Below are 25,543 nucleotides of genomic sequence, written 5' to 3'. Positions count from 1 at the left end.
CTTTTTAATTTTTCCAGAAACTGAGGTGTGCATACCAACCACAAAGACACCTAGACTCAGAAACAATTGAGCCAGATTTTCATATCCCTGTCAGCCATGGAGAAGACCAGATGTTCACAGATAAGCACCCAACACATGTCCTTTCCAGTACCCTGTCTGGAAACACCAGCCCCTGTGGTGTGTGCTGAGTCCTGCAAATGCTGATACGAAAGGTTTCTTCATGTCCTACAATTTACCTCTCCAGGGATGTCAACAGAAAACCCACGGTCAGAAATAACTTAATGCTTCTCCCTCCATCAGCCAGGTCTGACAGAGGACAAAGGAAATGTTCTTCTATATTCTGTTGCAGAGTGTCTAAGCTATAAAATGGGGCCAAATGGCCTCCCCCTGAGCACAAATAACAACAGGAGAAAGATCCATATGCAATTGAGTGTAGGATAAATGTGCTTAGCTGATCATTCGTTTCCCTAATATTTTTTTATGAATAGGCTTAACTTATGGTAAGATGGGACTTTATGGTCCTGTAAGTCTTGCTTGTGTCAAAACAAATGAACTAGCCATCCTATGGGGGAACTATCAATCCAATATATGTGTGTGTATGGGTGTGGGGAGTCAGACCTATTATACCTTTAAGAGCAAATTAGATGCTGTTCCTATGATTCATAATGCTATATATCTAATGGCATGACTCGTCATCTAGAAAATAAACGTTTCGAGCCAGTTTCTCATCTCATAAATTTCCCCTCTGGCACTGAAGGACATAAACTAAATGGGCTGACTCACAGGGAAACAATACAATTTGGATACTTTTAAATGAAAGATAAAATTGCCTTAGGGCACAGAGGGGCGTTGAGATCCCGGGGAGTGGTTGGCAAGCGCAGGACGACGCGTCGGGGGCGACTCTGCCATCCCCGGCTTGCAGAGCTGGTTGAGTTTTCCCAGCTCAGTAGCTTGGCGTGACCACAATGGCAAAGCGTCCGATGTGGAGATATTCATGTTGGAGATGGTCTTCTTGTTGGACGTGGTGTCTTCTGGCAGGGAGGAGTTTGCTGCACATTTCCGAGCATTGCAGGAGGGAAGGACAGGAGATGTGGAGGTGCCTGCTCCTGGGCAGGAGGGAAAGGTGGTCCTCAGCCATCACAGACCAGGGAGGTCCTTGTGCATTCCCACCTGCAGCTCTCCCAAGGGCTGCAGCTGCCCATGGGACAGGTCTCAGCACCTTTGCTGCAGCTTTTGATCTTGATCTTCCTGTGCCGTTGGGCTCCTGGTTTCGGTGGCATCTGCTGTTCCCCTGGGTTTGTGTGAGCAGTCCCGTACCTCCTGGGCTATGCTGTCAGAAGGCAAAAGGGAAGGAGAGGTTTTCCCGTGGTTTCCACCTGTGAGGAGCATGTGCCTGCAGCGTGCCTTTGAGGATGGGCTGGCTAAAGCTTTGCAAGGAAAGGTGACTTCAACTGCTGATCTCTGCCAGGACCTGGAGCAGTCTGGGGGAGGCGAGGGAAGGGGGAGTGGGCTGTGTGTGAACTACAGCAAAAGCTGTATCTGGCTTCAGGGCTGGGAGGACCACAGAGTCCTCAAAGCTCACGGAGACCCTCCGTTTGTCCTGAACTTTCTGTGGAGCAACTGTGTGTCCCTCAGAGCAGGCTGGTGTCTCCACAGAGGGTGTGGAGCCTCCCAAAGTGATGGTGAACATCTTCCTGTGGGGAGCTTCATCACTTTCTGCATGATCTTACCCATTTCCCCCCATGAGTTCGCTCTTGCCACTTCTTCACCCTTTCAACACACACTCCCTGGCATTGATGGGAAAATCCTGGAAACCACTAGCTCAAAATCCTGCTGGAAAGCAAGGGAAGGTGAGTCCTGGTTGCCTGGCCACCCCCAGCCTGGCCCTGATGTCAGCTGGCTCCTGGAGATGGGAGGCAGGCAGCAGCCAGCACTGAGGGCTAGCCGTGCTCTCAGTAACCCAGTTAGTGTGCGTAGGTGCGCTCGCCTTAATGAGCGCAATTGAAGGACGCATCGATTAGCTAACCTCGTTTGTGTGAAGGTTGACACAAGGCAGATGACGGCTGGGTACCTGCAGGATCTAATTAAAATGTATGCGAGGCTGGGCAGGCAGAGCAGAGGGGATTGCTCATCCAGCCTTGCACTTACCAGCAGAAAAAAGAAAATAGAAGGAAGGAATTGGCTATTGGATTTGGCTAAAGGGCACGGGTGGTGTGAGTGGGATTTCTTCCCTGGGCTGGGGATGCGCAGGGAGGAGCCGGGTTAGGGACTAGGGAGGGAGTGTACAGAGCTCTGGGGTCAGGGCTGGGGACAGGGTGACAGCAGAGAGGTGCCATTGATGTGACAGTGCAGCTCTTCCAGGGGTCACCCAACATCTGTCTTTGCCCACAGTGCATGTCTGTGCACGTGTGTACCCACAACATACCTACTTGTCCTGCTTCCTACAGAGAGCACATGCTTCACCATCCATCTATGTGCATCATTTTCTGTTTCTATCCTGCACAGACATGCTGCTCTCTACAGAAGTGTATCTGCACCCACTTATCCATGTGTCAGATAAACTCCTCTCTGTCTTCCCTGCTCACCAGTTACTTTGTGATGCCCTTTCCAGCCCCGTGCTTCAATTACATTCTAAAAACCAAAGTAAAATAATATCACATTTTCTCTCTTTCACATGTTTTTTCCTTCCTCTTTTTTTTCTTTTTTTCTTTTTTTTTTTTTTTTTTCCCTTCTGGAACAGTCCCACTTTATAAATGCCTGGAAGCAGAAAATGTTTCAGACGCGAGAGCCTCGAGGCGCCTGTTAAAGGTGCTCGGGGTGTTTGGGGAGAGCAAAAAAACCCCGGACAATGGGAGCCCTGACGTCAGGCTCTATTTATACCTTCTCTTTTCAGAAACCTCCCCGGGATGGCGCTTTTCCTAGAGTTTTCTGCTAAATGCCGCAGCCACTGGAGCCATCCCTGTCCTCCTCAAAGGGCACGTTTTTATCTTTAAGGCGTAACCTGGCAGCTCGGGCGGTATCGCTGGGGCCAGGCATCCGCAGGCGGCTTTGAATGGGCGGAATAGTGCTGCTGTGAGCTGGGCTGCGCGGAGGCTGGCAGCGAGGCTGCTGTACGTGGATGAGGACCCGTGAAGCATTTCAACCCCAAAATGTGCCTTTTAAAAGGTCAAAAGCATTACAAAGAGGTTTGTTTTAGTGGAAGAAGTTTTCGTGTTATGATTATTCTAGCAGGGCGTTGTGGCTTCACAGGGTTGGGTTGAATATTGGCTGTATATGTGTGCAGGGAGAGATGCTGTCTTCCAAGCTGGAGGTTTAGTTAGGTATAACAGGCAAAGGATAGCAGGAGAAACCACCATAAATCCATGCAGTCTGAACTGCAGCAGGGTACAGAGCGAGGGGTGCCCCGTCCTGCAGCATGGGGACCAACCCTGAGTAGCCTGAACTGCGGGTTGAGCCCAGGGAAGACACCATGGGGTTAGAACCGAAGGCTTTGGGAATTCAAAGTGTTTCAGCCTCAGACCCCAGCAGACGAACAGCAGTTATTCTGGGGATCCATTGGCATCATTAGGAGTGGTCAGGAGGGCTCCTGGTCATGCTGGGGACAGCCTGCAGAGGGGACACTGCCTGGCTGGGGACACCCTGCAAGTATTTTACAGGTTTTTATTTTTTTCTTCCATATACTGCTGTTTGGCTTGTGAGTATTCATTATGCAAATGAATAAAGCAGCAATTTCCTTGCAGGAGGGCAGCTCATATGAATAACAAACCTATGAGAAGAATGGAAGTGGTCTCTGTTGTTGGGGATGTAGGAATTACTTTAGTCTTAGTGGGGATAGAAACAGGCACGGAATGGGAACGTGGAAGAGTTTCAGAGTGCACAGCAGCCGTGTAGAGGTACCCTATGTATGATTTCCAGTGTCGCAAACAGGCCTGTGTGTGTGTTTCTGCAGGCAGCTCAGTCCCCCACCCCAGGAGATCCCCTCTGTAGGATTGTGCAAACACTCCCCATTCCCACACCAGAAGAGCACCCAGGGATGAACCAGCATCGCTCAACATGCAGGAGCTAAAGCACAGGGAGGTGAAGGGACTTGCCCAGGGCCATGCAGAGAGTCCGTGGCTGAGCTGGGGAGGACATCCCTGTATTTCCCAATCCCAGGGCTCTGTGCACACGCCCCTCTGATGCTCAACACTGTGGGGCCAAGCCACTGGCTGGATTTCACTGAGTCTTTTAGCACAAATGTTCACGCTTTTTGTTCTCATGTCAGGCTTTCAAGGGAGCCCTGATGAGCTCATACTGGTGCTCGGGGAAAGGCGATGTTATTGAAGACTGGTGCAGGTGTGACCTCAACGCCTTCGATGAGAACGGACTCCCGAACTGCAGCCCTCTCCCTCCGCCTGTGTACGTATCAGTGTGAGCCCCTCCCACGGGTCACGGCCCCCTGGCACCAGCCCCTTTCCCACAGGCTCAGCCCATGGGCATCTCCTTCCTCTCACCTTCGAGCCCCGGGGCTGCAGTCCAGCACTCCTCACTGTGTGACTGATGCCTGTAGGATATCCTGGCTCCGGCTGTGGCCCTGGAAGGTTTCCTTACAGATTTTCATCACCTGATTAGCACGGGCTTGTAGAATGGGATTTCAAATGCTGAAAGAAATGGAATTATGGTGCAATTCATTGTGACTTGTCAGAGCAAGAGCAAATCAGGAGCAAACTGATGGGGAATTAGCTGAGAAAGCAGGAAGACTGGCTCCAGAGAGCCACAAGGAGCAGAACACCTTCTTAGTGAGCCAATATCCTCATAGAGGATTAATTTCCCATCCTGAGTTCAACAAACACGCTTGTATGTTTGGAGCCAGACTCTCTATAGCCCTGTATTTTGTGTTGTCATTTACCCTGGTGCAAAGAGAGCAGACGCCTTTGCACTAGCATGGCCAGGAGCACAAGGCTGCTCTGCCTTCACCTCTACCCACGGGGTCCCTGATCCGGGCAGGAGCTCCTGCGCAGCTGCCCTGCTTTGACTTGCGCTCACACTCATCAGAGCCTTGCTCATTTGGAGCTGGGTAAATTCACAGCCACATCTGCCCCTTCTCCCCGTCCCATGCCTTTGCTTGCTGGTGATGCAGACCAGACCCTCCCCTTCTGTAGACAACCCCACTGGGTTGCATGAAGGCTAAGCTGGATCCTTCTTTTCTCTGTTGCTCCTGGGCAGCTGGTCCTTGGTTCCTGTGGGGCTGCCGAAGCTCAGTTCTCCCAGGAGAAGAAGGCCCCTTTAGATGGGATATTTGGCGTTGTGTGGTTGTGGTTGCATGACCCAGGCTTTTGCAGGAGCAGAGGGAGGTAAGGACAAACATTGCAGTAGGCTGCACCCAACTGATTTTCAACTGGAAGTTCTTCCATGCTCACCTACCTGCTCTCCCCTTGTGTCCCCTGTCCTTGTGGGTCTGAGTGCACATATCTGGGTATGAGTGTGAGCCCTGCCTGGGGTTGTGCTGCTTGTAGAGGTGGATTCCTCCCCAGAAAGGGAGCTGATGTCTTATTTGGTTTCTGTCCTGTCTCCTGCCCAGCCTGCGGCTCTCCCCCAACGTGGAGCCCTCCAGCACCGTGGTCTCTCTGGAGTGGCTGGATGTGCAGCCTGCCATCGGGACAAAGGTGTCTGACTATGTCCTGCAGCACAAGAAGGTGGATGAGTACACGGACACGGACCTCTACACAGGTAGGTGCGGCTGCTGAGGGCAGGATCCTCTTGGTGCAGAGAGTGCACGGTGATGCATCCTGTGCCCTGGCTGGCTGGGAGCTGCTGCTTTGTGGAGAATGGTGCATAGAGCCAACGTGCTAGATGAAGTATCAAACCTGCTCCATTCAGGAGAGGTTTCTGAAGACTTCTGTAGACATGGGTATTTGAGGGGAAGGGGAAGTACAAAAACGCAGTGTGGCAGAAGGAAATGATTTGCACTTTTTGGGTAGGAGAGGTGTGTTGGAGTCTCTGACTGAAGCTACTGTTTGATCTGATCAGTCTGAAATGCTGCAGGATGGTGGGTGTGGAAGGAAGGTCAGCCCTCAACAACTCAAGGGCTTTACTGGTCTGTTCCAGTGAGTACTGCATTGCATGCCAGCCTTTGAAAGGTCACTTAAAGTTGCCTTGCCCACCTATCAAAGTAACTCGAAGCCTGCAATATTTAAGAAGATCATTTAAGCAGCCCAAAACTTCTCCAGGGGAACCTGAAACTTCCCTGGGTTGGAGTTTGGTTCCCAGATCAGGCTTGGACTGAGCGCTCTGTGCCTTGCAAAGGCTTTGTCAGCAATTTAAGCCATGCTCCAGGAGCTGCTGAGCAAGGTGGAGGGGTGTAAAGGAGGGCGTTTGACAGCACTTGAGACCTTGAGTGATGCTACTGCTGCATGGAAAGCCAGGAAAAACCTCCTTCTGCTTTTTCCTTAGGGTTTTTAGATGTATTTTGTTAAAGAAGCTCATTTGACATGTCAGGGGCAGCCAGTGTTGTTGACCAAAGCAGAGATTTACCTTTGTGTGAAGGCTCCTTCCCCCAGATGCCGACTGTACCTAATTTCAGCCCCCCCATAGATAAGGGAACATGGGAAGAAGGTTTCCACCTGTCATTGGAGCAAAGCTCTGCAACAGCTACTGCTTTGGGTGATTAAAAACCTCATTTGTTTTAAGGTGGGACCTGGTCAGCTTATGCGAGGTGTGCATGTCCGGACTGCCTGCGAGGACAAGGGACCAAATTGGAGGTGGGGATGGGGCTGACAGCGGAGGGGGAACCTGGCTGTGCTCATGCAGTCTTACAGGGGCTTCCCAGACACCCTGGCAAAACGTTTATCTGTGTTTCCCTGTCGGGAGGGCAGTCTCAGGAAGGTCATTCAGAGCAAGATAGGAAGTTGCACACAGACAGTCCTTAGGTCTTGTTAGAAGCTCTCTCAGCTTGGGGTGGTGGCTTTTTTCTTCTCCTCACTAATTTTGTAAGACCCTCTGAGCCAAGCCCTCTGCTGCCATGAGCTGCCACAGAGCAAACTGCTCCAGCTCATGGCCACAGGGAAGTTTTCACCCTCTCTGTTCATCTCAGGCCTGTCAATTCTGCTTCTGCAGCCTCTCTTACCACCATATCCAAAATTTTTGTCCTATAAGAGCTGGACTTCTATCAGAGAGAGCCAGAGCCCCACATCCTGGGGGGCCCTGGCTGTTTGTGGAGACCCCGGTGAGAAGGAGCTCTGGTTCCTGGCTCATAAAGCAGTCCTGTCCCACAGGAGCTTTCTCCTACACCTTGCCAGCATCCATTTCCAGAGCTGCCCGATGTGGCCGTGGCCCCTGGGTTATGTTTCTATTTTCCCAACATGGAAGAAGTCTTGTTCTTTATCTTGGAGGGGCACCCTCCAGTAACAGAGAAAGAAAACAAGCCACCAAAGGAGGGGCTTTGTTTTGGATGGGGATTCCAGATTGCTCACACATTGGTCAGGTGAGACCAGACTAGGGAAGCATGGGGTTTCTCCTTTGAAGTGGCTGGATCTTTGCCTGGCAGACAGAGTAGGAAATACAGATTATTATTATTATTTTCCTTTTATGACTGCCATGTGTTTGACAGGCGATTGAATTCATTGTGGGGAGCTGCCCTCCCCTCTCCCTGCTCTGGGGCACTGTTCGGGACAGAATGACCCCATTAACAGTTAAACAGAAAAGCCAATCCTAAATCTCTCCCTTTTTTCTATGTTGTTTATAACCAAACAACATTCCTGCCTTCATTCCTTTCTTACCCTGCAGGCCCCTAATGCCATATGACTTGATTCTTGCAAATACCTTGCATAGGTTTGCAGCGATGCTGACTGCTACAGCTCTCAAAGGCTTCACCCAGCCAAAAATTCTATCATGGGTATCCCCTCACCATCATCACCCACCCATCATGCTGCAGCCCATCTCCATCTCATCTGAGCAGCAGCCACAAAAACAATGTCAACCCCAGAAGGGGGAAGCTTTGGGATGGGGGTGTGGGATATGAAATTTGGGTGACTCTTGATGGATGTTGGCAGATATTCCTTCCCTGTCGGTCTCGTGGCTGCTGGTAGGCAGGAGCAGGTTGCTCCCATTGCTGGGAGGTGCACCGTGGGTGTTTGCAGAGTGTGGCAGTGCTGGGCTGGGAGGTTTGAGGGCTCTTGAGGCTGCTGCCATTCATCCATTGAATCTCTTGAGTTTAAATGTGTGGGTTATTTGTGCTTGTAGGGGGAGTTTTGTTTGTTTTATTGCAGTTGTAGCCATTTCTTGGGATTTCTGGCATTTGCTGGAGCTAGAGCTATGCCAACCTGCTCTTCAGCCCCACAACAAGCTAGATCATTCCTGGCCCCTGCTTAACCTGCCTTCTGTCTTCCTCCTGCCCCCAAAAGCCTCCAGTCTCTCACCCTTGCAAAACTCCTTGGCCTTCCCTTTGCTTTGCAACTGGGATATGTAGTCTTTCCCTTGAGCCAGAAAATATTTGCTCCCCTTCTTCTTGGAGCAGAGTCAGGAGGGAGGTTTGAGGCTGGTCTAGTATGCATCTCCTCTGCTCCCTGCTGAGCTCTGCGTGGGGCGGCGATGCTGTGGGATGGGGTGGAAGGAGCCGGGAGCTCGCATGGGCTGGTTGCCCCCGGCTGTACATGTTTTTTAAAGAGGCTTATTACTGGTGCTTAGAAAAACACAGCCTTTGGACCATCTGAGGCTAATAGGAGGTGAACTTGTGTGCGAAACAAACCACGCTTTCAACACCAGCGCGTGGGGAGTGAGCGTCTCTCCACTCAGGAGCCAGCAGAGAAGACGGAGAGCAATTACATCCCAAACTGTTTATTAAAACTTGTGGAAATTACTCATAACTCCATGTGTGCGACAGCTTTGTAGTTGAGTGATGCTCTTTGTTTGAACATGGGGCTCTCGAAGAGGGCACGAGCATGTGTGTGTGTGTGTGCGCGGCCGAGCCCGCCAGCGCATTATGTCATGGATGAAGCAGGCGCTGCACTTGAGAGAGGGAGAGGGAGAAATGTGTTTTACAGGGTGAGGTACAAACTGAAATGGCTGTGAACATCTGGAACTGATATTAGGCTTGGAAAATGTTTTCTGTCACTCCAACACTCCTCTGGAGGAAGGTTTCTGAAGTTAAGAAGCTCCGAAGGGGATGAGGGGGAGGGACAAGGGGATAACATGACTGTGGCGCAAAGTGCTTTTTATGTTTCAGTCCTGGTTGCTGTAGCCAGGCCATGTCCCTGCCTGTGCTGGGTGGCGAACCTGCGGTATCACCATTGCTTATTGTGGTGGTCCTGGCTTAGAAGGTCCCCTGAACGAGCTAAGCCCCACTGCCCGGGATGGTCCTGCATGGGGAGCGCTGCGTCCTCCAGCCTGTAGTGGGTAGAAGGACAGAAGGATCCTTGCCCTGATTTTAGGGTTGGGAGCTGAGAAGATGAGGTGGGAAGCCTCATCTGAAAGATGAAGGGTGAAATCCTCGGGTGGGGACAGACCTGTGCCTGGTTTAACACCACCTGAACCATCTCTGGGGCCCACCTGGGAGGTTGGACCCACCTGGGGGCCAGTGCAGGTTGGGGCAGCTGCTGTGAGTGTGCAAAATGCAAAGTTTAAAAATAAAAAAGTGCTTTGAATGTGTTTGCAGTTCACGCGCAGAATGTCTGGGAATGGCTGGGAGAGGACAAAGGATTGGGCTTTCTCTTTGTGATGAATTGGGGTCCATGGGCTTGGCAGGGAGCTGCATCACTCCTGGGGTGGTGGTCGTGTTGCTGTTGTGATCCCTTGTAGCTCTGGGAGCCTCTCGGTCCCTTTCTCGTTGGTCTCCATGGTGCATTTTTCTTCCCTTCCTGCCCATGTCTCTGCTGCTGGGTCTCTGAACATACATCTGTGAGGGGCTTCAGGGGTGGCCACCACACACCTGCACAGGGGACGGTGAGGAGGCCTGGGGAGGTGGTGGTTTGAGCATGTGAGCTGTGAGAGTATCTTGAAGCACTTTCCTGGTGATAAGTCAGACCTTGCACACTCTCAGTAGGAATGGGCTCTCCCTTGCTGTGCAGATGGAGGAGAAAAATAAGACACAGATATAAAATGCCTTCCCTGAGGTCACAAGCACAAGACCCTCAGCGTTGAACGGTACTCGCCTCCGAAGGCAGAGAGGGGTGCAGGTCCTGGATCCCCCCAGCTTTGTGCCTTGCCCTGCACTCATTCCATGCAGCACCTCCCAGTCATTCCCCACCACCACAGTGGTCAGCCCTGTGCCCATGCAAAGCACATGCAATTGCTGTGCTCCTTGAGTGTGAAGCCATCTCCTCCTGCTTGTGCTTCAGTATCAAAGCGGGTAGAACTGGGAAGATGCAGAGAAACGAAGTGTCACTTGCTGTCACTATGGTTGAGGATGACAGCAAGTGCAAATGCGACATTGCCACAATGTGCTGCTTTCTCTGTGTTGCTGCTAGCGGATCGCAAAAGGATTGTGAGGCTCTACCTCTCCCCCAGCCCATCGCCTTCTGTCCTGTTCTGCGTAGGCTCTTACGCTGTGGTTTCCTCCTTTTTCTGTGGTACCACTTCTACAGTTCCATGTGTGTCGACAGCTGGGTCAGTGTAGTTGGGGATATTGTGTGGTATTAGCTGAATGAAGTATCCAACAAAGTGGTACACTGCTCATTTGCTTTTATACAGCAGTGCTGCTATTGGTCACAAGATACCATGTCCCAGAAGGACAGGTGAGGTCTAAGCAGAGACTCCCAAGCTTTATTATTTCTCAAGGGATCCTGGCTGCTTCTAGGTCTCTTTGGACAGTGATCACGTTTATAAGAAGAGGTAGCCCTCATCCAGAACAGCTTGTAATCCTCAAAGAAAGGAGGAGAACAGAAGCACAGACTGCTGAATGAGCTTGTTGGAGATCACGTAGACCTCCGAGCAGGAGGATGCAGATCTGTCAGCTTGGTCAGAGTCCTCTAGTATACCAGGGCCCTCTATAGCCAGGACTGTGGCATGGAGAAGAGCTAGCCAGTACGCTGGGGAGGGTGTCTGGAGAATAGACTGGGTAGAACGATGTACAGAAGTTGAGGGTATGGTTATATAAAACCTGTGCGCATCACCGCGCCGGCGTTGCAGGCTTCTCTGGAGCAATGCTGTTTTGCAGAGGAGTCTTTGAATACACATCGTGTCTATAAAAGAAAGCAAAAGAGGTCAAACCAGAAGGCTTAGTGTTTTGTACGCTTGCAAGTTGTGCTCCGAATGGAGGCTTGAGAGTATCTTATTTATAACTTAACTCTGTTCTGTAGAGCATCGTTCTGACGTGTCTGGATGGCCGGGGCTGTATAGATATAGCTATGGCAACTGTCACTTCCAGTACACCCTCTTGTGTGCAAGCTGTGCTGCTACTGTCATGTGAAAACCAGTGATAGGCTGGAAGAAGAAGAGAAAAAACTCTCTGGCCAGAACAAATACTGTCAGTAATGAGTCAGTGCAATCTCCATACAACACTCTTGTTACATGCCTTAAAATCATTTTTAGAATCCTGACTTCCAAACAGGCTGGGCACCACAGAGAGTAGTAGGAGTTGACACTGCCTTTAGGAAGCTGTAGGAGCTTGAGGTCCAGCCAGAAGTTGGGTAAATACATGAATGTCCAGAGTTCTAATTCATGCCAACAAAGTGTGGAGGATATTAAAGCGTGAGTGTTTAATCCAGTTGTTCTTAAAGATGCTAATGATCCTGAGTGTGGGTGATGGTATTGACGACCTCTCTAAAGCCCTGTGAAGGCCAAGCTCTCTCTCTAGAGAGCTATGGCACCTGTCATTAATATAGGTGTCATTTTATAGATGATTTTTGATTTGTAAGTTGACCCAGGGGATGTAGGCTCTGCAGCTGGTGGATCACAAACTGACACTTGGAAAAGAGACCACAGTCTCCACTGGTTTCAGGAGAGCAGTTCTGTTCTCCCTAGCTGTGATACCGGACCTCTGCTCTCAGCACAGCGATGCTGGTGGTCAGGAAGGTTAGTGATCAGCCTGGGAGCAATAGACAGCTCCCGGGGGAGCATCTGTGTGTTTGACTCGTTTTCAAAAGAGGTCCCTGAACATCACCAAAGTAGAGGAGGACCTAATGGTGGTCAGAAGCTGGTGACCCACTACTTGGTTGTCTCTACCTGCTCGTTCCTTGGTGATCTGCCTGGTGGACCTCAACTGGTTTCTCAATGGGCAGGTGTCTTGCTGATCACAACCACCACTCAGTGGGGACCAGCTCGCTTACGTGCTGGGAATGGAAATGCAGCAGAGCTTCATCTGCGAATGCCCGTGTGTGGGGAGCCTGGCCAGGGCATGGCTGTTGCGTGGAAGCTGTCATTGCTGCTGCCTCTCCTGTAACTAGCATGTGGGTAAAGATGTTTTCAACACCCAGAGTACCCTTCTTGAGTGCTGAATCCACTTCACTTGTTAGCAAAAGGAAAGAGGATTGGAAAGAAGCCTTTGAAGAGAAGGTCAAGTTTTTGGAAGCTGTTTCTTGGGATGTGTTGTGTAATAGCACCAAGCAAGTGCTTAATTTTGGCCATTACACTCGCTGTGAAGCACTGATTTCTCTCCCACTGGGACAGCTGTAGTTATTTCCACCTACCAGTGTCATTTTTGTATCCTGGAAAGCAGAAGGGAGGTGGAAGGTTCTCAGCTCTCAATTAGTGTTGAGTCAGTTGCTGAAATATTTTGTTAATTCACATTTCCATATGGTTGTTCCAGGTTTTTTATTTTTATCTGCCCAGGCACCTTTGGGACAGAACTGGACATTATCTTTGCTTTCTCCCAAATCACTTCATAGGTGGAGAGCTGGGACTGTCTGCCCATTCCCTGCTGACTGCAGAGGATGGAGCAGCCTGGATGGTGCCACGAGTATGTCATGCACTTTAAGAGCACAGTGTTTGCCAAGGGCTTTGTGCTGTCTGTTCAGAGCTACCTCTCCCTCAAGGCAAAGGACAACTGTAGATGCTCCCTTCTAGCTAAGAGGGCTCTGAACTTCTTACATGGCAGTTAATGAGGCCAGTCATGTTGGTTTTTTACTGGTCTGTAATTTTATCCTCTAGGATTAAGTTTCTCCTGATCTGGAAAAGTCAAGGCCACAAATCCGTCTTGTCAGAAAGCATCAAAAGCAAAGGCTGCTAACACAGTCGGACGGATCATGGCATGCAAGTGCAGTTCAGTGGAACTTTTTCACAGGAGCCTGTATTGACTAGACAGGCTTTTCTAATCAATAAATTGTGGCTGGGATTTGGAGGGAAGCTCAGTCTGTGTTTGCAAAGCTGGCACTTGGCAATGTAGCCATGAGGCTGTGGGGCAGTACGGCCCTGCTCTGGAAGGAAACTTGGGCATGTTTGCTGAGCGAAGTACATGGGTCTTCCCTTTGGATGGGCTCTGAATGACGCCCAGACTGTGATTCCCTGCCAAGTTAGGATCTTCTTGGAGATTTTACATGTTCCTCTCATTCTAGCCAAAGCCTGAGATGAGATCCTGAACAGGATGGGGAATCTGCTTTCCAGTCCTCTGGCTGCTGTTGAGGTTTCCCATGTGTTCAGCTTTGTCAGGTGGCTGAAGTACAATCCAAAAAGTTAGACAGCATCCCTCCACGCTTCTCTGGAAGGAAATAAGGATAGGAAAGGGATCCAAGGAGGCACAAAGGCTGCCTTGGGACAGCTTATTCTGTCCTGTCTGAGTGCAGGAGCTACTCTGGGGACATTGCAGTCGTTCTGGGCTGTGATCCTGTCCGTTGCCTGCTCTGCCCTGCCAGCATCAAGGCTGCTGTAACCTGCACCATTCGTCAGGTACATCTGTGTTAGATGGCACATGGTGGTACCTGGCCTTTGTCCCTGCTGGGCTGTGTGCACTGTGTCCTGAGGACCATCGTCCCCCACCTCCCTCTTCACCAAGACAATGGGGGCTCCTCTTGTTGGGCTCAAGGTGGGGCAGGTTAGCTATTCCCCATGTTGCTTTGGTGTGAGGGAAATTAAGTGAAAATGGAGAGGGATTAAACCTTGAGTCAGGGGATTTGCCAATTAAAATAGCTGCTCTTTCTGCAGATTTCATGTGATACAAGAGCAGGGAGAGACCCTCCCCATTTCCCCCATGACCCCTTCCCAGTTTGTTCAGCTTGCTAGGGATTGAGATCTGTCTCTTAGGAGCGAGGGGCAAGCTGGGTCTAGGTTACATTTCATGCTGTTTAGACAGGATAAACCTTTCCTCCCTGTAATTGGGTGATTGGACTTGTGAGCTTTCTCAGATATTAATCTGGAGACCCTAGAGGGGGTCAGATTAGGTTATAGAGACATAATAGGAAATACTGCTGTGACTAGTTTGGGTTATGGAGGATAGAGTGGCTATTCTGCAGCGTTCCCCTGCTGAGTTTCCACTGGTGGGGCCTGCATGGTGGGGTCAAGGAGTGGTCTTATCTCAGCATCAGGTTGACTTGGTCTTTGCTGGGAGCAACTGTCTCTCACCCCTGTAATCCTGTTCTTCTGGAGGACAGGTCCATGACCTCTCCTTTGCCAGAGGGAGGGGTGGGTGGTGCTGACCTGCCACTGGGGCTTGTTCGCAGAGGAGAGAACCTGTTTTTTCAAATGGGCATCATATCTCCAGGAACCCTGGGATAGAAAAAGTTTCATATTCTGAACTGTTGGTGTTTGGACCAAGTAAGATCTTCCTCCTTGCTAGCCCATGTCATGCCAGTCGTGGGGAAGGGGTTGATAATGCTGGAGGGGATCGTTTCGAGCAGTGAGCGTTTAAGTGCATGCTTTCATCTGTCCCATGGGAGAGATGTATCTGGGGAAGGATATCATGTTGGTTCAGTCAGAATCAGTGAGATGAGCTTGTCCCTGTGGCCAAATGAGTGTTTCAGAGCTGTACTGATTAGGGATGCTGCACTGAAGCAGCATCCCGAGGGGTACTGGAGAAGGGAAACCCACCACGTTTATGCCACAGACCTGTTTGGTGTGTGGGTTAATGCCTCCTCCCGTTCCTGTGTGCTGTGTCCAGGAGCAGCTCTGCAGTGTTGCTGGACACGAGTTCCTCTGATACAAGCCTGGCTCCAGGCACCGTTCTACAGCGCTCCTTCCAGCCCTCGTTTCTTTTTATTAACAGTGAGATGACAGATAGGGGATGGTCATTAATTTAATAAAGGAAGTTTCTGATCACGACTACAGAAGCAAGGTCCTGAGGTTTTTTGTGGTGGTCTGATGACTCACCCTGATGAAATAGAGTGACACTGGGATAGGAAATACCTCACTGGAGCTCAGAGCATGGCAATGGCTCTTCCTACATAGCAGCCAGGCTCCTACAGTCATTCTGCCATCCTTAGCTGGGCTGTCGTTGGGACTGACCTCACCAGTATGAGCATTGCCCCCACTGAGAAGACCTGAATTTTGACTCCAGAGGCCCGTGGTCCTATGCAGCTAGGTCAATTTGCTGGCTTTAATGAGTCTCACTCTTTGTTTCCCTAGTGTTGGCCCTGAACACCTGCCTGGGGTGACAGTGGAGTCAGGAGTGTTGAAGTTTGGCTGAGGAACCCGGCTCTCCATCTCCCCCTTTGTGGCACACTCACATGTGTGCACACTCGTGCAGACACCGAGGGCGGGAGGCAGCAGCACGGCAGTGTTGTGAGAGGAGAGCTTGTACACAATCACAGATAATACTTGGTTTTCCTTTATCCTGTGCTGTCATCTGCAGAAATCGATAAATCTCACCAGCTTCATTGTGCGGCCTGGGAAATTCAGGCAGTCAGCAGTAACAGCCAAAAATTGTCTGTGGACTTTAAATCCAGAACAGCCAGTTAAGAGCAAGGGGTCTAAATTCCTGTACAGTTAATATTTACTGTGCTTGCTGCTCTCAAGCCTCAAAAGTTCACACTTGGCTGCAGATTATTTTCAGATCTCAGTTTCCAGTTCCTCTCAAATATTGGTGTTGCCTTGGTAGATGGAGAGTGTCAAGCCCAGGTGAATGTGCCTGTCCTGCTGGGGACCAGGGCGAGCAGGAGCGATAGCTACCCCCAGGCATCAAAGAAGCCACTGGGTCTGTGCCGTCCTGGCGCACAGCTCTCATGGATGGGGAGGTGGCCATCCCATCTGGGTGCCCTGGGGTGTGCCAAACCCTCTGGGGACAACGTGCAGTGGCTGTGGGGACTGTACCCCCTTAGCACCCTGACTTCACCAGGGGTACCCCCACAGCCCTGCAGCGGATGGAGCTTCCTCTGCCAGACAGCCCCAGGATGGTGCGATGGTGTCTGGCAGCGCAGCCCTATCTCGGCAGCCTGCTTTCTGGGGACAAAGCCATGAGACTGATGTCTCCTTATAAGCTAAAGAGCTTTCTCTGAAAGCTCCCAGATCTTTTCCAGGCCTCAAGGATGAGCTCAGAAGCAGCAATAGCTGCTTAAAATTGGGTGCTGGGGCCCCTAGACCTAGCGAGAGACTGCGCATTCCCCTCCTGGCGGGGCTGGGAGGACTTTTGGCTCCTGATCTGCCTGGCCCCAGCTCCCAACCTCCCTGCTGTCTCCTGTCCCGAAAGCGGGCGGCTGTGGAGAGGCATGCCGGGGCTTGTTGGGAATGGGGCTGGAGAAAGGAGCGTGTGAGCTGGAGAGATGGCCCGTGATGGGAGGGGATGCAGGAAAACCTCCTGATTCACCCAAGCAAGGCTGGGATAGCGCGGGAGGTGGGTGGCTGGACAGGCACTCCTCGCTCGCCCCAGCTGTGCGCCGCCAGGGTCGGCTGCTCAGCATCTGCTGCATCCTCCAGCCGCGAACAGCTGGTGTGTTCATCGGGAACACGCCGAGCTGCACCAGGACCGACCCCGCTTCGGCATGGCCGGGTCAGCCAGCTCCCTTCGGCTTTCAGCTGTGGGCAGATCCTGCACCCCGGGTGCTGCAGTGCCTGCGGGGAGGGTCCTCTCCTGTGGGCTACCCCGCAAACAGGGTGCTGGAGTGAACCTCTGCCCTCCTCTCTGCTTGTACAGCTGTGGGCAGACAGTGCGGTGACACCGAAGCTGGGCAGTGGGGTTGGGATGGGAAATGCCTTCCTCCCTGCCCCCTGTGCTCATCAGCTGACCTCCTTGAGCACGTGATAGATTCCCTTTATCTGCTAATATTAGTCATAAAACAATCCAGATCTGTCCATAATCCTGTTAGAGCCTTTGACTCTTGCTTCTGTGACTCCCAGGAGCTCTAATTACGGATACTCATGCTGCTGATTAATGACTTGATTCATCTTCAGTGGCACCAGTTTTACATGTGAAGTCCGCTTTCCCCCCCCAATGATTTGTGCAAAGGGGAAATAATCCCCGTTAAAAACGAAGAGCACAGAAATGTGGTGTTGGCGTTTTGCCTTCATCTGGCCTTTCTGCATCCTGTCCATCCTTTCACTCATCTCCCCCCGGCCTTTCATCTCTGAGAGAATGACCCTAATTGCTGCACGCTCTAATTTTGCTGCACTGTAACCCATAAATCACTCCGACGCATGGAGCATTTTCATGCTCCTTAACAAAAGGAGCGGGATTTTCTCTGCTGCGTGTTTTACAAGTGACTAATTGCATCAAGGCACCTTTGAAGCAATGACTTCATCAATTGCTCATCCTGCAGACGCACTGCTGGTTATGTATGCCTGATCAGAATCCTACATTTGTTAGGATTAATTTATTCTCCAATCATTTTTCTTCCGCCACAAGGACAGGAAAGTTGAGTGATGTCACTTGCTCAGCTACGTAAGCACGATTTCTTGCCTCATTACTGAGCCTGAGATATTTTTGTTACATGCTGAAACTTCTCCAAATGAAAATGAGTAATGTTACGTCGCAGACAGAAGTGCTCCCGGGACACTAGAGAAATCAAGTTATTTCAGGGTGCCTACAAATTGGCTTTCTATCTTCATCATCTTCCTTTCTAATTTTGCCCCCCTCCCCCCATTTGTCACAGGGCACATGTCTGCATGAGCGATAGCACATCCTAGGGCTTCATACAAAGGGGGCCAGGTGTGGGCAAGAGTATATTTCTCCCAACTAGAGGCCATCCAAAACGGGGGGTTCTTGCTCTAGGTTAGCAAATCCTTACGAGGCTGCTGGCAAATACGCTGGGCGTATGGCTGAGTGGGAGGGGTGTGGAAGGGCTGGCCGTATAAAAAAAGGATGTAGTGAACACAGGCTGAGCATCTCTGAGGAGGAGGCACTGTAACTGGTGAGGACAGAGAGCAATAAACACGGGCAAGTTCACACATTTTCATAAAAGCTGTGGTCAAACTGTTTTGTAAAAGTAGTGGCTGATAACAACTGCCAGAAGCCCTTGACTCAGCTGCTAACCTCCCAACCCGTGAAAGACTCCTCTTTTGGGAAGGACGGAGCTTGTTTGCATCCAGGCAGGAATTTTGCCTCAGCTACTTCCAGTCTGGTGTTCATCTGCCCTTAATTCACTGCTGGCCCCAGCAAGTGCCTGGGGGGGAGGATTTTGCAGCATGTCTAATGGACCAAATGGGGTCATTTTGAACCAGAGTTGGGTTTAAGGCTGTGATCTGGGGGAGCTGTGGCAATGCTGGAGAGCCTCACCTGGATGATGGGCAGTGCTGGGATGAGGAGGTGCCGGAGAGAAGATGGAGAAGGAGCACTGGGGGTGGATGGTTTCCTTCTGTTGTGCTGTGAAGGAGTGCACCAAGGCCCATGTAACGTGGGCTGGGAAAGTGCTCGTGCAGCGCCGGGGAGCTTGGGTTTGGCAAGAGACCAGAGAGAACTAGGTGACTGTTTTGGAGAGGTTGGAGAGAGGGCAGCTCTGGACCTAGGAGACGTACCAAAGCCCAGAGCTGTACAGAGGTGTGCTTGTTTTATTTTGCCAACAGCAAGCTGGCAAGACATCAGCTGTTTTGATGGCAAATCTGCTGTCCTGCTGGATGTCCAGCCTCGGTTCATGTCACATGTCAGGTCAGCTATTAATGAGCAGTGGAGCAGAGACCTGATCCCCAGCTGGCGCAGAGCCCCGCAGCCCCACGCTCCCTCCAGCCCCATGTCTGGGGCTTGGGTTGGGGTGGACGAAGAGGGGTTTTGCTGAAAAAACATGTCAAGAAGCAAGGGATGCTGGTAAATGTGGGTATTTGCCTACAGAGGGGGCTCCTGCACTGCCCAAGGCCGTCCGGGCTGGGAAGGCAGGAGAAGGGATGCAGCGGCTGCCAGCTGACCTTTCTCAAATAGTTCATGGGTTTCCAGAGCAGCCGAGGTGTCAGCGGTGTAGAGCAGTCACAGCTTCCCAGTCGCTGGAGGAGGAAGGCAGGGGGCACTCGAAAGGGGAGGAAAAGGCTCCGTCCTGGAAGGGTGGAAACCTTGCAACCTATTAACCGTTTCTCAGCGGAGAGAGATGGAAACAAGGGTCTGCTTTTCTCCTGTGCCAAGCTTGCCTGCTCCCATCCTTTCTGCCCTTGTCTCTTCTGCCCCTGCCTGCCTTTCCCTCCTGGCTCCTGCGAAGGCAGGACCTAGGATGTTGAGAATTTAGGTGAAAAATCAGCTCTGCCCCACCAAGCTGAGCAGACCTAAACCGAGCAGCATGCTGGAAAGCAAAGCGTGCCTCCGCACCCAGAGCCCCAGCCGTCCCCAAGGTTGTGTCTCTATGCAGAGCCCTCACCTTTGATGAAGTCTCTGCAATCAGGCTTAATTAGTAGCCAGGCACCCACAGAAAAACCTTTTTCAGCCCTTTTTTAACCAGCATGTAGCAGGGTGCTCTGTGTTGTCAGATCTTTACTTGCTGAAAGTGCATTTGTCTCAAGCAAGGGAAGAGGCTGAGTTGCTCCGCGACAGCCTAAAACTAAGACACTTTGGCTTATGGATGACAAAGTTTGGGAGTAAATTAGCAGGCAGAGTCTGTGAAAGGAAATGTTTCCTTAAACGTTTCCATAAAAGCTAATTGGCCTGTAAGAGCAACGTACCTGTGGGCGCGCTGCCTCCCGGGGTTCAGGGCTCGGGAAATCTATTCCTGGCTTGACTAATAATTTTCAGTGTGACTTTGAGCAGGTCATTTCAGTTCTTTGTGCCTTGTTTTCCCTCTCTCTGAAATGAGAAGAATACTCCCTTCCAGAGCACTGATAAGGTTTAAGTACTAAAATTTTATTACTCAGTTGAAGATCCTTGGCAAAGGGATATTATGCAGATAGAAGGTTAATGATGATGATAGGGAGAGAATAAAAAAAGAAATTGCTGTTTTATTTTTATTTTGTTCTTTAAATGATGTTTAATAGCCAGTTTTCAATTCAGGAATAAAACCCAGTCCTCTGTGACCACCAAATTATCTTGCAAACACTATTCTGTGTGCTCTTAAAGCTTGCAGAGAAAGTGAGGAGCATACCCCTTCCCTCTGCTCGTAGGAGCAATAAGCAAAACATGTCTTGAGCAGCTGATCTCCAGTGAGAGTTTTTCTTTTCCCAATTAGGAAGCTTGTCTTGATTCATGAATAATTAAGAGAACACTTCCTGAGAGTCCTCCACCCGGTGTCGTGGGTCTGTAGGGGCTGATGGTCCCCGCTGGGGTGACAGCCCCATTGCACTAGGCATGGTGGGTGTTGGGGCTGCTCCTTGCCCATGGGCTGAGCAGGTGGAGGGAGATGGAGGGACCTGCCCGAAGTTGGGTAGGAAGTCAGGCAAAAAGGGCAAACAGGACTTCAGCTCTGCCAGAGGGAATTAAAGGCTGAACCGAGCCATTATCCCCACAAATCAACATCGTGCCTTTCCAGAAGTATCTCTAGGCCAGCACATCCCACCACTGTGATGACCTGGAGAGCAAAGGTGCCCCTTCCAGGAAAAGAGCCTGTTAGTGTTTGCAGTGATGCTGCGGGCTGGGAGGGATGCCCGCAGGGTGGGTGCCCACCCAGCTCCTCTCTGGCCCTGCCCATGGTGCCCAGCCTGGCTGGCCACCACAGCAGCACTGCTGGCCACCCCAGTTTGTCATCCTCACCACAGTCACCGTAGGCTGTAAATGTCAACCACAGCGAAACTGAGCGCAGTCTGCGGCTGGGTGTTTGCTTACTTATTTCTTTTTTCATTTGTTTTTTTCACAAACATCAGCTACGTCAAGAATGCCATGTTCGTCACCCCCAAACTATTACAAAAGCTAAGGTCAAATTCATGGAATAGTTTTGGCTGGAGAAAAGAACAATATAGGCCAGTTGGTCCCCAGTGGGTGAAGTGCGGGGGCTGGAGGATGCTGTCTCCTCTTTTTCCGCCGGTTGTGGATGAGGGTTTCCCATCCCAGTGGCAGCGTCCAGCCATGGGGTGGAGGCTGCATCCGTGAAGATGCACTCTTGGTGCTTGTGCTCTTCTTCCTGCTGAATCCCACTTTGGAGAAATACTTAGTGAGATGTGGTTTGTTAGGGGAGGTAATATCTCTTGTTAGGCCAACTGCTCTACCTGGAGAAGGAAACCGGGAAAAAAGAACCAGCTTTTGGACCTCCATCAGTCACATGCTAATACCACACACCATCCCCCTACCCTTCTTATGGCTCATTTGAGAGGCGTGAGACCTCTGCCCATTTTACCTGTCTCCTGTTGTACTATCATACCCCTCTGGTTGACCACACAACCTTCCTCTGATCCGTCCTTCTGCAGGTCCCCATCACCTCCCTCTGAGCTCGTTGTCCTGTTTTCCTTCCGCGCAAATTTCCACTTCAGAGATTCTTTTCCCCCATTTGCATCTTCGTGTGTCTCACAGTGAGCTCCACCCGCCTCATCCCGCATGCACAGTGGCAGCCTTGCGTCTTCCCTAGGATCCCCCATGGTGCTGCTGGACACAAATAGCTCCAGTCAGGGGTCTGCAAGCCTTCCATGGGTGACAGTGCAAAATGCACTTGAGGCACTGCTTTTTGGTTCTCTGTGCAGTTGCATTTGATTGCAGACAGTTTCTCCTCCATCTTGTCTTTCATAGAATCATAGAATAATTTGGGTTGGAAGGGACCTTAAAGACAATCCAGTTCCACCCCCCCTGCCATGGGCAGGGACACCTTCCACTAGCCCAGGTTGCCCAAAGCCCCATCCAACCTGGCCTTGAACCCTTCCAGGGAGGGGGCAGCCACAACTTCTCTGGGCAACCTGTGCCAGGGCCTCACCATCCTCACAGGAAAGAATTTCTTCCTTATATCTAATATAAATCTACCCTCTGTCTGTTTAAAACCATTACCCCTTGTCCTATCCCTACGCTCCCTGATCAAGAGTCCCTCCCCACCTTTCCTGTAGTCCCCCTTTAATTACTGGGAGGCTGCTCTAAGGTCTCCCTGGAGCCTTCTCTTCTCCAGTTGAACACCCCCCAACTGTCTCAGCCTGTCCTCACAGGGGGGTGCTCCAGCCCCCTGAGCACCTTTGTGGCGTCCTCTGGACTTGCTCAAGCAGGTCCATGTCCTTCTGATGTTGGTGTCCCCAGAGCTGGACCCAGAACTGCAGGGGAGGTGTCACAAGAGCGGAGCAAAGGGGGAGAATCCCCTCCCTCGACCTGCTGGACACACTTCTCTTGATGCAGCCCAGGGTATGGTTTGCTGTCTCTCCTGTTGGGAGGTTGGGTAACACAACTGCAGCATTAGTCCATGTTTTGTGAAATGGCTCATCCCTAGAGCAGACAATAACCTTTAGCCATGGCTTTCTAGAAGAGTGTTTCTCCACTCAGGTTTTGGCACTGAACACAAGTCCTGCAGATAGCTGGGTTGCAGAACGTGGTGCTGCTTTCTACCAGCTGGCCAAAGCATCTGGCAGAGAGAGGCCAGAGCCTTGAGCCAGGTCTGAAGACGTTATTGTACCCTGTTGGAAATTAATATTCAATTATTGGAAAATAATTTTCTATGGCTCCCATTGGAAAATAATCTTCAATGGATCTAAAAGCTTCCCCAGTGAGGCAGTTCAAGCTCTTTTTTTGCACTTGCAAGCAAACCAACACCAAAATTGCACAGCCACACCAGCTGCAAGACGTTAGTGATTCATGAGCCCTTAATCCAACTTGATGGCCAAGTGTCAGCACAATGGGAAAAATCACTGTAGGAAGATGAAGGAAGAAACCAAATGGTCTGTCTTTATCCTCCTTTTCAGCCCTGTGATGTGGGGTTATCCTGGCATGTGTCTCCCCATGGAGGCTCTCGCTGGCAGAGTTAGTGTGCCTGTTCCCTCTGCCCATGGCAGAAGCTGAGTACTTAGGAACAGCAGGGCTTGAGGCTTTGTACGGGCTCTTCTCTGGGGCAAGAATACAACCCCACATCTGTATTCAACCCTAAAGGGTCGGTCCATCACTTTTTCCCTTTGCTGTTCACCTCTTGAATGTCTCTGAGATTTTCCCAACACTTTAAATTTTATCACCTGTATAACAGGGTTCTAAACGAGGATCCTTGCACTGTCCCCATCCCCTCATCATGTTTACTCAAAGCTCTTCTCAAAACTTTCCCAAAAACCTGCTGTTTCTCCTCATCCCCATGCCCCTCTCCCTCATTCCTCCATCTCCATCTGGATTCTCCTGGCCATGTCTGGGAGGGATTGAACTCTAGGTGCAGGGTGCAGTGTCTGCACTAGAGAAGGGAAGGGGCCATGCTCCCATTAACTGTTCCACCTCAATAAATACAGTCATGATGAATTCGTTGAAGACATGGGTTGATTTGGGGGTTTTTTGCCATCTGTTGCACTATGATGGTGATGGTATTTCATAGGATCATAGAATATCTCGAGTTGGAAGGGACCCATAAGGATCATCAGGTCCAACTCCCTCAAGCGGGAGTTGTCTGCTTATATGTATGTGTATAAAATCTCTCTCAACAAGACCCCAATCCCTCTTGGGACGTCGAGGTGCTACTGCAAGATGAAACGATTGAATACCATTGCCTAGCAAAAGGTCACGTTGCATCAGTAAAACTCATCTTTGTAAAGAAGAGAAGCTCCATCTATCTCTCTGTTTAAGAGCCAGGCTGCAAGTTGTTGCCAGATGAGCTGTTTGGGTATTTGGTTTGTGTAATGGAGGATGGGAAATCACTGCAAAAGGCTGTAAAGGAGATCCCGCAAGGTGTGGGTTTGCCTCCTGCAGCCTCCCTGCCTGTGCTCTGCGTCCTGGCACTTGCTCAGTGCTTATTCATACCAGGAAGAAACCCAGCCCTTTTTTGACCTTAAGTGATGTTTTAGGATTTCTTTTATTTGTGGACCTTGGCTTGGCCTTCTGCCGCTATTTGTCTCTCCAAAAAAAAGGATTCTGCTCTTTCAATTTCTGCGTCCAATTTTGGGGGGTGGGGGTGGGTATTACCTATCGGGATCAGTAAATAGCTCATCTGACTTCGTAATACTTAGCATTTAGATAGTGCTTTCCACAGTCAGAGCCCTTTGCAAACTCACAGTAATCCTCCCAGCACCCCTCGAGTTAGGTAAGTATAACTAATCCCAAACAAATAGCTTCAGTGTGGAACTAATGTAGAGAATGCATAAGAGTAATTTAAGGTTTAAAAGAAAACTAGTGGGTAATCTCACAACAAAATTAGAAAAAAAGGGCAGAGAGAAAGGAAAAAGCCCAAGTTATTGAATGTGGAAGTTAAATCAGACTTGAACATGCTGTTAATTTGCATTTCAAGTAGCCAGAATAGGATGTAGACATTACAATTACTTCGTGTAGGTCCTGCCATTTGGAGGTATGAAATAGATCAAAGCTTCAATAATACATAAAATAATTAAATTAAATATGCCCTCAAGTTCAGCCTTTTTGTACATGTTAGACCTTACCAGGTTTTTCATAAAATTTTTTTAAGTCTTGCAAACAATACTGAATTCCTTCTTTTCTCTGTGTTTAATAACTGTATTTACTTACTAGTTCCCAAATTTCATCCCCCTCCTGCCTTTCATCTCTGATGACTGGGAACATGAGGAGGTTTGCACACCTTTATTAGTAGATTTGTTGCCAAGTGTCTTGTGAATTGTGTGTCTTGGTTCACTTTTTTTTCCAAGTCCATTTGAATAGTTGCATTCGGTCACCAGCCAGAACTCATCAATCCATGTTCCATTTGGGATAAATTTCTGAGAGAAAGGGCTCAAAATCAGATTCCCTTTGGAACCCAAGGACCTGATCTGTGTTCTAGACAATGACCTGCTTTTTGCACATCCTGAACCATGTGCCAGAGACTACATCTGAGGGGCATGTAAGGATGAAAGCTGCAATTAGAGGCTTAGATTTCCAAGTCTGATGGCTCAACAGGCCACCTCCCATCTGTTGGATGCCGGGCCAGACCTAGGGCTCCAGCAGACCAAATCTCCTCTGAGAACCCATTTGCTTGTGCAAGTATTTGCCCATCCAGGAAGTCTTGTGGAGTGAGTGAGCTGACGGTTTCCTTGTGCGTATCCTCCGAATGGGTCTTCTCATTTAAATGATGACCCCTGTTTAGAGGCACCTCTTTAGTTTTCTTGCACCCCTGCATTGCAATTGCAACTGACCCCTGTGTTGTGTAAGATGTTGTGTAATCAGTCAGGGTTTTACAGAGTGATTTAGCTGCAGATGCTATTGCAAATCACAAGTAGCTATAGAACATTGCAAGGACTTTTTGCAGCATTTTTGTTGCTC

The 25,543-nt window shown here is 50.2% G+C and overlaps 1 protein-coding gene across 3 annotated transcripts in view; it reads left to right on the top strand.

The window, feature by feature from the left end:
- Positions 1–25,543, top strand: part of ASTN2 (astrotactin 2) — a 360,643-nt gene that overhangs the window by 263,235 nt on the left and 71,865 nt on the right. For all 3 annotated transcript variants that reach the window (XM_074846673.1, XM_074846674.1, XM_074846676.1), the window contains 2 exons: positions 4,265–4,398; positions 5,561–5,709. In XM_074846673.1, coding sequence (XP_074702774.1) covers positions 4,265–4,398; positions 5,561–5,709 — 283 coding nt within the window. The remainder of the gene's footprint in view (positions 1–4,264; positions 4,399–5,560; positions 5,710–25,543) is intronic.

The sequence above is a fragment of the Strix aluco genome, chromosome 20 (assembly GCF_031877795.1).
Source record: "Strix aluco isolate bStrAlu1 chromosome 20, bStrAlu1.hap1, whole genome shotgun sequence".
Classification (NCBI taxonomy): Eukaryota; Metazoa; Chordata; class Aves; order Strigiformes; family Strigidae; genus Strix; species Strix aluco.
This window is presented reverse-complemented; position numbering and strand designations above follow the sequence as displayed.